Genomic DNA, 15,997 nt, shown 5'->3' with positions numbered 1-15,997 from the left:
ACGTCTCTATGGTAACACTGAAAACCTTCTGATGAATCTAAGGCCCTGCTTGCATGACAATGTTTCATCCGAAAACATAAAATTAGTTCCTTTGCCTTGTTGGGTTTACACGACAACGGAGTAAAAAAAAAAATCTGCATTTACATGGAGGTGGGCTGATTATCTGGTGTATATATTCAATGCATCTTTGCTGATTGTAGAAAACGTGCAACAAATGCACATTTTGCTGAAGGAGATTCAATAAACTCAGTAGACTCAGCAGCACAAGCCCAACACAGTCGTCCACCATGGTTCCTGTTGTCGTCTGGTTGCACATGGCAACTAGAATAAAAGGCACAAAGCGGAGCCCAGAGGATCAAGCGCTAATTCAAGACTTTTTTGGCTAATTTTGGCACATTTGCATGAGTGTGATCGTGTGTGTCGTCCTGGTAGGTAATGAAATCAAGCAAACTTCCTAAACACACAACTTTCACAGCAATAAACTGCATGGAATCCCACAGGAAGAATCCTCTCAACACCTTTCTGATCTTTTTGTGCACGTCCAAGACCCTTAAAATCCCAGAAGTGAAGGTTGTGGTGCGTGATGTCAGTGTTGTGAAAATTCTGGCTACTCGTTCACACGGCGACGGCGGGTGTCGCGTTTGAGAAAAGTTCCACTCTGGAGGCCATATTCAAAAGTTTCCGTTTTATGTTGCTAAAATGCCGTTTCTGTGTAAATGAGAGACCGCAACGCAACAAAACCGTCGGAGCTGCACATAAATCAGCAAATCTTGAAACTAAAATTATCACCTTTTTTAAAAAAAAATAGCAGACAATAACCATCATAAGCTTTGGGAAAGTGGGATTTATTACGTAACTGGTAAAGTCAGCGATGCTAATCCAATATAAGTTGTGCCAAATTCAGTTAATATCTCCTTACTGCTTGCTATCTATGCTAGCTGACTGGTATTCATGCACGGCTCTGGCTCTTTAATGTCAAACACACAAAATGGGCTGGTGGTTAGAAGATCACCGGTTTGCGTCCCGGCCTTCCTGGGATCTTTCTGCATGGAGTTTGCATGTTCTTCCTGTGCATGCGTGGGTTTTCTCCGGGTTCTCCCGCAGTCCAAAAACAATCTGAGGTTAATTGGCAACTCTAAAATAGTCTGCAGGTGTTAATTGTGGTTGTTTGTCTCTATACGTAGCTCTGCGATAGACTGTAACCTGTCCAGGATGTCCCCAGTCTTCACCCTAAATCAGCTGGGATAGTCTCCAGCCCCCTGCCACCCTAACGAGGACTAAGTGTATAAATAATGGATGATCTGCACAACACTGTACTAGCGAGCCATGGGAGAGTTCGTGTTCGTGTACGGGACGTGTGAAAAGAGAGGGTGGAAGACGCGTTCTAGATATCCAACCATCTTTCTGCAGAATCACAGACTTTTAAAACTGCATCAGAACTGCTTGTTGGATGTTTGAAAATCGGTGGAAAAACCCCCTAACACACATCTTTCCAACGGTGGAGACAGGCCACGGACGTCGCCCACATCTAACCATTTCTTTGACTTTACAAAACTTACAATCCAACATTCACACGTCCACTCTTGCCAAGCCCAGATTGCCAACCGCAGATTGACAGCAGTTTGCCAATCACACACTGGCAAGCCACAGTCGATCTGCGACTCGCGATCACAGACTGGCAAATCACAGTACGCAGCACTAAGAAGGAACCCAAGAACTGAATTTCTCTTTATTTACTTGTTGCACAACTATTTGTAGTACTTTTTGTGTGACAGCTGAATCACATGTAAAAAAAAAAAAAAAAATCCTCCAAGCCTCTTGTTTTGTTATACAACCCAGCACTTGGACTGCATTAGTTTTACCAGAGTGGGTCAAATAAATTAGCAACTCAGTGCACGTTTTGCCATTTTCCACAGTAAGAAAAATGAACAATCCACGAAAGAACAAAACAAAACAAGAGCTGACTGCCAAACCCTCTGTGAAAATGATTTGCACGAAATTATCTGCATGTACAGTATACTGCACACGAGTTTGATTTATATTTAAAATGTGATTCTTTGTTTATGTAGGACATTTTCCAGTGAGTGGTTGAGACAGAAAACACTGCTTTTGGGGTGTGAAAATGCTAAACTCATACATGTACAGTAGTGAAGATGTGTCTATTCTGCATGCATTTTGAATTTTAATGCATTTTTTCTTTGGGAATGTCCAGAAATTAATTCAGATTTGATGTCTTCATTTTGCTATAATGAGAGCAGCACCATCACTAAACGGACTCCTCCAAAGGCTCAATGAGGTTGAAGTGAGATGATTGTAGATCCAAGTTCTTCTTGGTGTTTTCTAGTCTTCCTGTAGTTCTTGCAATGGTTTGAGGTCTGTTTGAGTACTGCAGTATGAATCCTTCTCATCGAAGGTTCTGATTATTCCCAGGTTTATATGAAAATAAGTCAGATTTTCTAAGTGGGTTTGGACCCCATTCTTCTTTTCCCTTCAGGGTCGCCACAGCCAATCATCTGCTTCCATCTAACCCTCTCCTCTGCATCCTCTTCTCTCCCACCAACTAGCTTCATGTCTTCTTTCACTACATCCATAAACCTCCTCTCGGCCTCCTTCCTGGCAGTTCAAAAGTCCTCATTCTTCTACTGATGCACTACCAGTCAAAAGTCTGTACACATGCAGCTAATTGTCTGTACTTCTTTATAAACATCCTCACTGCAAAAACCGCATCTGTACTCCTCTTCTTGACATGAAACCACACTTGGTTTGGACCTCACTGTGCTTGCTGAACTATTTCACTGTGCATTTGTCAACCGGTCAATGGCAAATGTTGCGTCAGTCACACACAGACAACTATAATTCTACACTGGGCCAGTTTACACCAACAATTAAAGCCCCGTCAAATGCCTCACACTCTATCAAACATGCGGCCCAAAGAACAGATAGTTGTGTTCGGTTTCAGAGCTTGGTGGGGGCTATTAACTGCAGCTCAGCAACATTGTTGGGGGAGAACGGGTAGAAAAGGACAAAGAGAAACAGAAAGGACAGGCAGAAAAGCAAAGAACAGGAGAGGTGGACAAAGAGCAGCGAGGTCAGACGTGTGATGAGCACAGCAGGGTAAAGTTGACCAAAATGACCGGTACCACCCCGAGGGGGAGGCTGACACTGACTGCTTGTTCTAGTCCTCTCTGTCTTGGCCACCGGGTCCAGTGTCAATAGCAATAAACTGGAAACACTTCATTTTTCTGGGTAGAGGCAATCAGAAAATAAAGCGGGGAAGCTCTTCCAGTTACAGACATCTGCTTTAACGTGACATCAAACTACATGCAAGACAGAGTAGAGAGTAGAGAGTAGAGAGCACCGAGAGCTGAAGGGCAGACAGACAGATGCCCGCTCTGGCAGGTGAGTACGAGAAATAATAGAAGGATGCCATGAACTGTGGCCGTGTTTCTTCCTCTTTCTTGCAGTTTTTAGTTATTTATATCTATCCTTCTATAGCATGGAGTCCGTACAGTACAGTTCAGCTTAACGCATGGAAAAGCGGTGTAGATTCTGTTGTGATTGTATTATTTACTTCTTTTCTCGTTACAATTTAAAGCATATTCCGTAGTAGAAGCTTGATCTGCTTCAGCTAAACTATTAACTCATGATTTAGATTTACCTTTTGTAAATGAGAACGTCTTCCTCTGAAGGAAACTCGGCCAGATTGAGTCCATATGGCTCCTTAACGGTCTGCTGCTGCTGATCTCCTGAAGAGGTGAGAAAGGAAAGGTCAGATGTTACTAGTGCACGTAAACACGACAGAAACACCCAAAGAGACACATAAAAACACAAAGAAAGCGACAATAGCAGGTGAAGCTGCTCAACTCAAAATATAAAATCACACAGACGAGGTCATCAGGTTCAGCTGCTCCTCCAAAACTGATGCAGTCATTAGGACGACCCGTGGAGTTTAATCTAAGCAAGTTTGAAAGTAATTTGATTGTTGGTGTGCGATGAGGTGGTTTCATGTCCTCCCATGTTCAGGGACAGGGCCCTCCTGGGGTTCTCGGACACACTGTCCAGACTTTATAAACGCAATAATGGCTGTAAATAGGAGAATAAATTAAAGAGGTCAGACCAGTTAAAGCGGACAGATTTGAAAAGACCTCATCCGAGAGGCAAAAGTGCATCGAGTTTAGAGTGTAACCATGATTTTGCACTGGAAAATGTGTATTTATTCATTGAGGGAAAACTCCAAAATGCTTTCATGTAAAAATGAGAAAGTTTGGCAATATAATTATAAACAAACTGAATGAAAATCGAGACCATGCTCCATGACGAACAACACTTGAAAAGAAACTTTGCACAATTTTTATTTATTATTTATTTATTTCAGACACGGAAACGGTCCATATAAAAACAAACAAAACACCAACAGACAAAAACCAACAAGTTATAAACCATATAAGCAGTCTCTCCAGTGATTCCAGAGCTCAGAGCTGTACATGACACTGCTCCGCTTTAGATTTATACAAACATTTATAATTTCATTTTGAGACACCATCAGTCTTGCTATAAATCTGTGAATAAAATTTCTTATGACAACGTTTAATGTAGTCACGTTATTTTGCACAAAAAGGAAACTGGCACTGTTCCAGCGAGGAACCTTCAATAGGTGCCTAAAAGCATCATTGTAGGCAACACGCAGCTTGTTGTATTTACACACGTGGACAAAATTGTTGGTACCCCTCAGTTAAAGAAGGAAAAACCCACAATTCTCACTGAAATCACTTGAAACTCACAAAAGTAACAATAAATAAAAATTTATTGAAAATTAAATAATCAAAAACAGCCATTACTTTTGAATTGTTGATTAACATAATTATTTAAAAAAACAAACTAATGAAACAGGCCTGGACAAAAATGATGGTACCTCTATAAAAGATTGAAAACTATTTGACCAGAGTGACATGATTAACTCAGGTGTGTCATTTAATTGACATCACAGGTGTTTCCAAACTCATAATCGGTCAGTCTGCCTATTTAAAGGGAGACAAGTAGTCACCCTGCTGTTTGGTGAAAAGGTGTGTACCACACTGAACATGGACAACAGAAAGCGAAGGAGAGAATTGTCCCAGGACATCCGAAAAAAAATTATAGACAAACATCTTAAAGGTAAAGGCTATAAGACCATCTCTAAACAGCTTGAAGTTCCTGTGACAACAGTGGCTCATATTATTCAGAAGTTCAAGACCCACGGGACAGTAGCCAACCTCCCTGGACGTGGCCGCAAGAGGAAAATTGATGACAAATTGAAGAGACGGATCGTTGGAATTGTATCCAAAGAGCCCAGAGCAACCTCCAAAGAAATTAAAGGTGAACTCCAAGGCCAAGGTACATCAGTGTCAGATCGCACCATTCGTCGTTGTTTGAGCCAAAGTGGACTTCATGGGAGACGACCAAGGAGGACACCACTGCTGAAAAAAACTCATAAAAAAGCCAGACTGGAATTTGCAAAAATGCATGTTGACAAGCCACAAAGCTTCTGGGAGAATGTCCTTTGGACAGATGAGACCAAACTAGAGCTTTTTGGTAAGGCACATCAACTCTATGTTCATAGACTCAAAAACCAAGCATACGAAGAAAAGAACACTGTCCCTACGGTGAAACATGGAGGAGGCTCAGTAATGTTTTGGGGCTGCTTTGCTGCATCTGGCACAGGGTGTCTTGAAAGTGTGCAAGGTACGATGAAATCTGAAGACTATCAAGGCATTCTGGAGAGAAATGTGCTGCCTAGTGTCAGAAAGCTTGGTCTCAGTCGCAGGTCATGGGTCTTCCAACAGGACAACGATCCAAAACACACAGCCAAAAACACCCAAGAATGGCTGAGAGAAAAGCGTTGGACTATTCTAAAGTGGCCTTCTATGAGCCCAGATCTGAATCCCATTGAACATATGTGGAAGGAGCTGAAACATGCCATTTGGAGAAGACACCCATCAAACCTGAGACAACTGGAGCTGTTTGCTCATGAGGAGTGGGCCAAAATACCTGTTGACAGCTGCAGAACGCTCATTGACAAATACAGAAATCGTTTAATTGCAGTGATTGCCTCAAAAGGTTGTGCAACAAAATATTAAGTTATGGGTACCATCATTTTTGTCCAGCCCTATTTCATTAGTTTGTTTTTTTAAATAATTATGTTAATCAACAATTCAAAAGTGATGGCTGATTTTGATTATTTAATTTTCAATAAATTTTTATTTATTGTTACTTTTGTGAGTTTCAAGTGATTTCAGTGAGAATTGTGGGTTTTTCCTTCTTTAACTGAGGGGTACCAACAATTTTGTCCACGTGTGTATGCAGGATATACAGATGCTGATCCACCTACTGCAAGCAGGCTCCAAGTGGACTAGGTTTAAAGAGAGCTAATTCTGCAGTGAGAGGAGAATATGTCACTGGTGCACTGGGTTAGACCAGGGGCATCAAATTCATTCTAGTTCAGAAGCCACATACAACCCAATTTGAGCTCAGGTGGACCAGTAAAATCACAGCATAGTAACCCATAAATGACCACAGCTTCTAATTTTTCCTCTTTGTTTTAGTGCAGAAAAAGCACATTCTGAAAATGTTCACATGAATGAAATGAGTGCTATTTCAACAACATCATGCCCTACCTACAAGGCTGTCTAGAAGCCCCTAATCAGGAACTAGAAGACGATTCTGTGATCAGATGAGTCCAGTTTCCAGCTTTATCTTCCTCCTGCTAATGTGAGGTGATGCAGAAGGCCAGACGAAGCATTACCTCCAGTATGAACAGTACCTACTGTCAAGCATGGTGGAGGCAGTATCATGCAGCCACACCATTTGAAACACAAAAAACATTTTTCCACAAATATTTCATGCTAATATTTCCAACTGTGTACACTTTTAAGAGTGTCTGAAACTTTTCTCCCCACTGTAAAGTCGAAGCAGACTAACCAATCGGTGTAATAAGATATTTAAAAGCTGAAACAGGTGTGTCACTGTCCAGCTAACCCACACAAGATCCTCAACAAATTCACTTCTTTGACAAACTATGAATTCTGAGGTGAATTTTACGTTACTCCAATAAACTCAGAATAACAATGAGGAGCTGGTTATGTAACTGCAAACACCAGCTATGCCATCGTGCCGGTTGGCTGTTTTCTGCCATCGCAGCAATATGCTCGACACAACGCTTTAAATTTTCCCTGTATTTGTATTGATCTGAACTGCAGGGAGGGGAGAATGAACGGGGGTGTTACAGGACCATGTCCAAGAAACGGCAGCTGTGAACACACGATCATAAAAATACACAGCGCCCCGCTCAAAACCGAGATTACATGGGAACACGGCATACACGCTTCCATATAGCAGACGAGTGTGTTGTGTAAACACATGCTCGCTTACACACACACACACACACACACACACACACACACACACACACACACACACACACACACACACACACACACACACACACACACACACACACACACACACACACACACACACACACACACACACACACACACACACACACTGCATGTGCGTTCATACTGAGGAGGAATACTAAATGAGCATGTGTAATTACATGGCAAACGCAGTAATGAGCTGATGTTTAAATATTTCAACAGTTGTGTGTTGTGCTGGCACCGCGGCAATCCATTCTCAGAGACAGGCTCGCAGGCAGCGGCAAGAGATGCATGAGAGCGAGTGTGTGCGCCCGACACGTGAGCTAGCTGTCCAGCTGGAAATATTCATGACCGCCTCATCGCTCAAGGCCTCGAGAAGACAGAGGAGAGAAAACCTGAGGAAAATACATCATAAATCAGGAGGGGACTTAGACGGATGGAGAAAAAGTGAGCGCCTTCACTTTCAACTCAGACAATCATAAACAGCTCTTTTGAGATTTCTTTTACGCAGAGTTAAATCAAGTTAGTCTTTGAGGGGGGGGGAAAGTAGGGGCAGTTTTACTAATTTTCTCTATGCATGACAAGATAAAGATTTTTCCATCTATGCAGCGAGTGAACAAGTAGAAGGGTTAAATAATGAGCTCTACTCACTGCAGACATGATTCATTTACGCTACTGTTCAACAGTTTGAGGTCACACAGACAATTTAATGTTTTCCATGAAAATTCACACTTTTATCCATGTGCTAACATAACTGCACAAGGGTTTTCTAATCATCAGTGAGCCTTTCAACAGCATTAGCTAACACAATGTAGCATTAGAACACAGGAGTGATGGTTGCTGGAAATGTTCCTCTGTACCCCTATGGAGATATTCCAGTAAAAACCAGGCATTTCCAGCTAGAATAGTCATTTACCACATTAACAGTGTCTAGACTGGATTTATGATTCATTTAATGTTATCTTCATTGGAAAAAAAAAAAAGTTTTTCTTTCAAGAATAAAGACACTTCTAAGTGACTCAAACTTTTGAATGGTAGTGTATGTCTTGATTTATTGCTCTGTCAAGGAACTTGGTGGAGTTATGTGACGATCAGTGTGTGTCTGTCAGCAACATTGCTCAAAATTGGACTAACACATTTGGATGAAATTTTCAGTCAAGGTCAGAAATGATACAAGGACCAAGTGATTAGTTTTTGGACGTGATGCAGCTTAAAGTGTGGATGCATGGATTTGTTAAAGATTTCTGTATCACTGCCAGACAGTGGCACGGTGTCACTGTAACCATGACAACAAGTGAACACTACATCAGCTGCCTGCTGACGATCACATGATTGTGATCCGACTACAAATCCACCGATGTGGACTTATCAGTCAGAAATAATACAAGGAACAACTGATTAAATTGTGGGGGTGTTTGTTCAGCACAAGGTCATTTTGTTTGTGGGTATCTATATTAAATGTCCACATTCTATGTTGCAGTGATTTCTGCTCATCAATAACTAAAGAAAAAGCAAATGCTGTATTTCTTAAAAAACTAAATGCTGTATTTCTGACAATGCCATATGAGAGAATGAGCAGTTTTGGAGGAGTACTCCACTCTCTCAGTGCTTTTCTAGTTTTATAAGTTCTCTCTTGTTTTAATTCTCTCACTAGTTCTTTGGTGTGGTATCATCTCTAATTCTTTAATTTCTCATTTTTAAAAATTTTTAATTTTTAACCCTTCATCCTATTGGTTCATTTTGAAACTGCCTAGTACCCTTGTCTGATGTGCAAGCTAATCTAGCTAATTATTTGTTTTATTTGACTGCTCTCTTGCTTGATTGTCTCTGTGTTTGCATGTTTTAACTGTCAAAGCACCTTGTGAACGCTGGTCTATAGGGTGCTATATAAATAAAGTTATTGTTATTGAGTGCTGCCTGTCTCCAAACTCCATCTCGAATAAAACAATCCTGTTTTAAAGGACAAGACAATTACGGTCTTGCCATCAGCTGTATTTGCTCAGAAATTCCACTTAGAAACACAAATGTCAACCTCACAGCGATTCAAGAGCAAAAATCAACAGATATCTGTACTAAGCTGAACGGCAACACATGCTTGTTGGAACAGAGAGAAACCATGCTTCTCACGTCTTGTCACGTGGCTACAAAAATGATGAATCTGAAGCGGAGATCAGCTGTGAAATTTCCCTGGCTGCCAGAAACATGAAATTGGACCAATGTCTGACACCTTTATTGTTGCCATCCTGGCAGAAGACAAAGTCCCATCAGGAGCAGAGGCCTTGAGACCATCTGATGCACCATAAACTGATTTACCCACAACCCACAGCTATCCGGGACATACCACTGAAAGAAGGAAAAATAAGAAGACGCTGGTTCTTCTACTGAGCCGTTTGCTGTCCAGTCACAAGCCAATGAAGAGCATCAGACTGGTTTTCAAAATCTGCAACTAAATGACAGCGAAATTGAGACAGAGGTGTTGACAGGAAAAAAACACCACTATCTTGCTGATGTCATAGGGGCTGTAAACAATGCCTGTTGCCATAGTAACACTGCGGATGCTTTAGTCACCAGTCACACACCACTGAGGCTCCTCATGATAAAAGGAATTTCTTATCCACTGAGGCATCCTAAAAGGGAAGGAGGCTCTCTGAGGCTTTTGATTCATCCTCTTTACACACTAACCTACTACCTCTGCCGATTAACGTGCTCGTTCTTCCTGCTGATAAATGGAATCTGGGTCAATGGGAGACGTAAACGTGTAAAGAGTCCACCTGGGGCGTGAAACAGATACCGATATAGATATTATTTTAATATTCTAAGAATTTGCTACACCTCGTGTGTAAACCCACACATATACACACTTTAACGCATGTTGAACTACATAGTGAAGGGTGTCAGTTAAGAAGGCAAAAACATCTCATGCCTACATGTCTCTACTGTTCCCTCCTTTGTTTCCTCATGTTAATAACACAGTATTAAAATCACAGATTGTATACACTATTGTTCAAAGGTTTGGGCTCAGTCAGACATTTTCCATATAAACTCACACTTTTATCCATGTGCTAACATAACTGAACAAGGGTTTTCTAATCATCAAGTTATCCTTTCAGCACCATTAGCTAACACAATGTAGCATTAGAACACAGGAGTGATGGTTGCTGGAAATGTTCCTCTGTACCCCTATGGACATATTCCATTAAAAACCAGCTGTTTCCAGCTAGAATAGTCCATTTAAAGTTGTCTTCATTGAAAAAAAAAAAGTTTTTAAAAAAAAATTAGGATATTTCTAAGTGACCCCAAACTTTGAACAGTAGCGTATAGAAGATACTGAAGTGAACTAAACCTGATCATTCTAAGGGCTCATTTCTTGTTTAATAAAACCAAGGTGTTGATGGCCAAATTCATAAAAAACATGATCATCACACAACGATCAGGCATAACATTATGACCACCTGTCTAATATTGTGTTGGTCCCCCTTATGTGGTCCGAACCATTGGGTCTGGACCAGAGGACCACTCAGGGTGTCCTATGGGGTCTGGACCAGGACGTTGGCAGCGGATCCTTTTGGGGGCTCTGGAAATCAAACTTGTTCCACTGCATCCTGCTGATGTTTTGATCAGAATGTTCGAGGAAGTTTGGAGGTCAAATCAATATCTATCAACATCAAGATGTTCATGATTGTTTGATGTTTTTGAAATATGGTGGGGTACATTTTCCTGCAGTGACATTTAAGATTGCCATTTGAATGAAGGAGTGTGTTTGTTCTGGGTTTATTTGGATGTCTAAGACCCCATCCACACGAAGACAAACCGAGGTCTAAACGCCTACGTTTCTTGCCGAATCTGCGTATCATCCACACGAAGACGGCATTTTGAGGGTCTGTAAATGATCATTTTTGAAACCAGGTTCCAGAGTGGAAAGACTTTGAAACGCCGTATAAGCGGCTCCGTGTTTACTGGCTCTCCGCTACTTTTCAGATACACGTGCGTCATAGTTTCGTATCTTCATTGACACGCATGCGCCACACGCGGCAACGACAACATTAGCGGCGTATAGTGTAGCAAATGTGCTGATGAAGTTAGTGACCCTACTATCCCTGTTGCAGGGTTAGGGTTTTTGCCTTTATAATCCAAAGGCACCCGAAGCAAGAGTTCAACCTCATCGTCCGTCCAGACTAGCGTAGTAGCTTGCCCACGTTGCCCACTCATGCTTCCCGGCTTGGTCTCTGTTTACAACTTTTGCCGTAAGGGTGCATGCCCACTGTTTTTTCTTCTGTTTGTGCGTGTTTCTGTCATATCGTTACAGCGCCCCTAGAGGTCTGGCATGTGTTTTACAGCGTTTCCATGCGTATCAAGTGCATTCATGTAGACGCACACATTTTCTGAGACGCCTTCGTCATTATGGCGATTGTTTTTGAAACTGTTAAGCGTTTTGTCTTCGTGTGGATGGGGCCCAAGTCTCATGAGCACAATCTAAGGTTTTCCAGCAGAACACCACACACACTCAACAAAAATATAAACGCAACACTTTTGTTTTTGCTCCCATTTTTTATGAGATGAACTCAAAGATCTAAAACTTTTTCCACATACAAAATATCACCATTTCTCTCAAATATTGTTCACAAATCTGTCTAAATCTGTGATAGTGAGCACTTCTCCTTTGCTGAGATAATCCATCCCACCTCACAGGTGTGCCATATCAAGATGCTGATTAGACACCATGATTAGTGCACAGGTGTGCCTTAGACTGCTAGAAAAGGCCACTCTGAAAGGTTCAGTTTCATCACACAGCTCAATGCCACAGATGTGGCAAGATTTGAGGGAGCGTGCAGTTGACATGCTGACAGCAGGAATGTCAACCAGAGCTGTTGCTCGTGTATTGAATGTTCATTTCTCTACCATAAGCTGTCTCCAAAGGCGTTTCAGAGAATTTGGCAGTACATCCAACCAGCCTCACAACCGCAGACCACGTGTAACCACACCAGCCCAGGACCTCCACATCCAGCATGTTCACCTCCAAGATGGTCTGAGACCAGCCACTCGGACAGCTGCTGAAACAATCGGTTTGCATAACCAAAGAATTTCTGCACAAACTGTCGGAAACTGTCTCAAGGAAGCTCATCTGCACGCTCGTCGTCCTCATCGGGGTCTCCACCTGACTCCAGTTCGCCGTCACCAACTTGAGTGGGCAAAATCCTTTTATTGTGGGCAGTCTAAGGCACACCTGTGCACTAATCATGGTGTCTAATCAGCATCTTGATATGGCACACCTGTGAGGTGGGATGGATTATCTCAGCAAAGGAGAAGTGCTCACTATCACAGATGTAGACAGATTTGTGAACAATATTTGAGGGAAATGGTGATATTGTGTATGTGGAAAAAGTTTTAGATCTTTGAGTTCATCTCATAATAAATGGGAGCAAAAACAAAAGTGTTGCCTTTATATTTTTGTTGAGTGTAGTACCAACATGGTCAATGTTATTCTCTTCACCTGTCAGTGGTTTTAATGTAGGGACTGATCGGTGCATTTTATGTATTTTCCCGCATCACCAAATGAAAGTCTGCAGGTTCCCGTTGCAACATGACACACTGACAGTATCTTGATAGTTTTGCCTTTGATGCCATAATCCATCTACATACATCTATATTAAATATCCACATTCTATGTTGCTGTGATTTCTGTTCTTCAATATCTAATAAATAAAGGCTGCATTTCTGACAATGCTGTATGAGGGAATGAGCAGCCTTGGCAGAAGACTGCACTCTTTTATTGCTGTTCTTGTTTCACGTGTATTTCTTGGAAGCAGACCTTAATATCAACATTGGCAGGAAACCAAATGAAGAAATTAAATGAGCCATCACAAAAATTACAGCAAGACAGACACCCTCAGGTGACCAAATATCACATGATGTCTAAAAGCAGGCCCAAATCCCACTACTCATGCCCTACATTCACTCCTTCAAGATACCTGGGTTTTGGAGGAGGAAACGACGGACCACATTGTGACAGACTCCCTGTGAGTGCGCATAATCACTGGAAATAGGTCAGTTCTCAAATGTTTTGCTCATGCTGGAGGAAAAGTGGGCTGCATAGGAAGCTCCAGACAAGGTAAACTAGTTCCAACAAAAAGAATCCTGTACAGTTGACGTTGTAAATAATAAAACTACTGATTAATGCATCAAACAGACACCTCTTTACCGATTCCATATAAAGCATTCAAGTCAAGACAGAAAGCCCCGTCGTGGACAATGCTGCTCCTGATTCCAAACAAGTCAGATCTCCAGTGACGCTTTTAATTTATTTTTTTGTCTTCGGTCCAGATATGAATCAAAAAAGCTTCAAATTAAAAATTAACTGCACCAAGGATGCTTCTTAAGTGGCAGGAGGTGTATTAGATCTTAAAAGGGAGGAAAAATTGCACCAAATATTTCACAAATGTAACATTTTCCTAAGCAACAACAGGTCAAATTGTGTTATTAAGCTTTAACTTTTGCTCAAAACACCATCATCAGAACAGACATGACGGTTTTTCCACCCTCAGAGCTGAAAGGAACATAGTCTTGAATAAAAGCACCACTAAATAAAAGCCTCTGTAATTCCACTTTTCACAGTTGTTAGCTTGTAGTTGCTTTGAAGAGACTTATTCAGAGTGAAAACATACAGCGCTGTGAAAAAAGTACAGGGATTTTACATTCTTTATCCATCATGCAACGCTGTCAGGGAGGCATTTGATTGGTCCTAACTGATTCTGAAGCAGGACAATGACGGCAGACGTGCAGCCAAAATGAAGACTGATGTTCTGTTAAAAGGAGTCCTGGTTTGCTGTAAAACGGCAGGACTGAAAGCAACTATTCTTCAAACGATGATGGGTATGTTTTCTTCAACAGACGTGACAGAGAATCAGCGAGAGAGAAACATCTGGACAGGAGAAATTGCAGAATAATCACATGAATACATCAGAGTTTATTCTACTTTCACTGGAACCAGCATTAGCACAAACCCACACCATTTAATTCCACCAGCGAGACTGATGATGGTGACGTCTACTCTGACGCCCGACGCAAACAGAAAGACAAAACTAATTTCTTGTGGGAGACTCAGAAGGGAGATGAGCAGGAGAAAACACAATCGGGGGCGAAACACTGGAATTGGAAAGCAAGAGGCAATTGTGACCTAAAATACAGGCAGTTGGGGACGCAGCCAAAACTGAGATGGCATTTCCCTGAAGCCATTAGAAGACATTCTAAAATTATTAGAGGATCTCATTTGGTTGACTGCTGTTTTATCTCTCGACATTACAGATCTTGACTCAGACGTGACGTCTAATGTGATTGCTGCAACACATTTGTCTTTGAATCTTCCTCATTAGCAGCTGTGTGTGTGTGTGTGTGTTTTCATACCTCCTGTGTGCGACTGCTCTCTCCTGATTCTGTTAGCAGCTTGATCGGGGTGGATCGCTGGGAGACGGAGCCATCGTCGTCACGATCGTCCTCGGAGTCGTCCTCCGAGGTGCTGGAGATGGCCTCCTCACTCGGGGGAGGAGGTGCGCTGGCTGCAGTCTTCCTTTGGAGCAGCGTCTCCTCCTTATTGCTCTTGTTGCTGCCAGTATCCACACACATGCACATTTAATTAGCATATGCACAAACGCTTACAAATAAAAAGCAATGTTCAAAAGTTTGGGGTTACTTAGAAATGTACTTATTCCTGAAAGAAGAGCAGTTGTTTTTTTCAATGAAGATAACATTAAATGAATTATAAGTCCAGTGTAGACATAGTTAATGCAGTAAATGACTATTCTAGCTGGAAACAGCTGATTTTTAATGGAATATCTCCATAGGGGTAAAGAGGAACATTTCCAGCAACCATCACTCCTGTGTTCTAATGCTACATTGTGTTAGCTAATGGTGCTGAAAGGCTCATTGATGATTAGAAAACCCTTGTGCAGTTATGTTAGCACATGAAAAAAGTGTGAGTTTTCATAGAAAACATGAAATTGTCTGAGTGACCCCAAACTTTTAAATGGTAGTTTAATTAAATGTAATGTTTTAACATCATGTGGCAGCAGAAAACCTGCCATTCATAATTAGACTCCTTCATTAATAGGGATGATTATAACTGAATATGTAAAATAGAAATAGGAGTGATTAAATTAGGACAATCTCTTCTGTTTATATTGGATCGACTGAGATTGATCAGTTTGTCTCCCGCAGCTATGTCGGACATTTTTCTCTGTTTTCTTAATATATTTCACTGTTCTGTCACTTTTATTGCCCACTAAGGTTTAATTAATCAATGGTCTGTCAATAATTTATCAATGCCAATAATTAAGCAATAGTTAATAATCAGTCTATGCCTATAAGAAACATAAAACTTTAAAGCATGTTTGCATTTTACCCCATTAATGACATTCGAGTATTTCTGTATTTTTTATTTTCAGTCATGTCTTTGTTTTTCAGATATGTTAATATCTTCTACATTATTATTTTTTTTTTTTACATTTTGTTATTTGTGAATATTTGTTTAATATTTTCAAATATTTTGTAAGAATTAACTACATTTCATGAATAATTTCTCACACTTT

At 41.1% G+C, this 15,997-nt stretch overlaps 1 protein-coding gene across 1 annotated transcript in view; it reads right to left on the bottom strand.

Annotated features, from left to right (window-relative positions):
- fig4a (FIG4 phosphoinositide 5-phosphatase a) overlaps window positions 1–15,997 on the bottom strand; it is a 78,673-nt gene that overhangs the window by 9,087 nt on the left and 53,589 nt on the right. The window contains 3 exon segments of the mRNA XM_051960831.1: window positions 3,659–3,735; window positions 5,182–5,193; window positions 14,817–15,015. Of these exon segments, the coding sequence (XP_051816791.1) occupies window positions 3,659–3,735; window positions 5,182–5,193; window positions 14,817–15,015 (288 nt within the window).

The sequence above is a fragment of the Acanthochromis polyacanthus genome, chromosome 16 (genome assembly GCF_021347895.1).
Source record: "Acanthochromis polyacanthus isolate Apoly-LR-REF ecotype Palm Island chromosome 16, KAUST_Apoly_ChrSc, whole genome shotgun sequence".
NCBI lineage: Eukaryota > Metazoa > Chordata > Actinopteri > Pomacentridae > Acanthochromis > Acanthochromis polyacanthus.
This window is presented reverse-complemented; position numbering and strand designations above follow the sequence as displayed.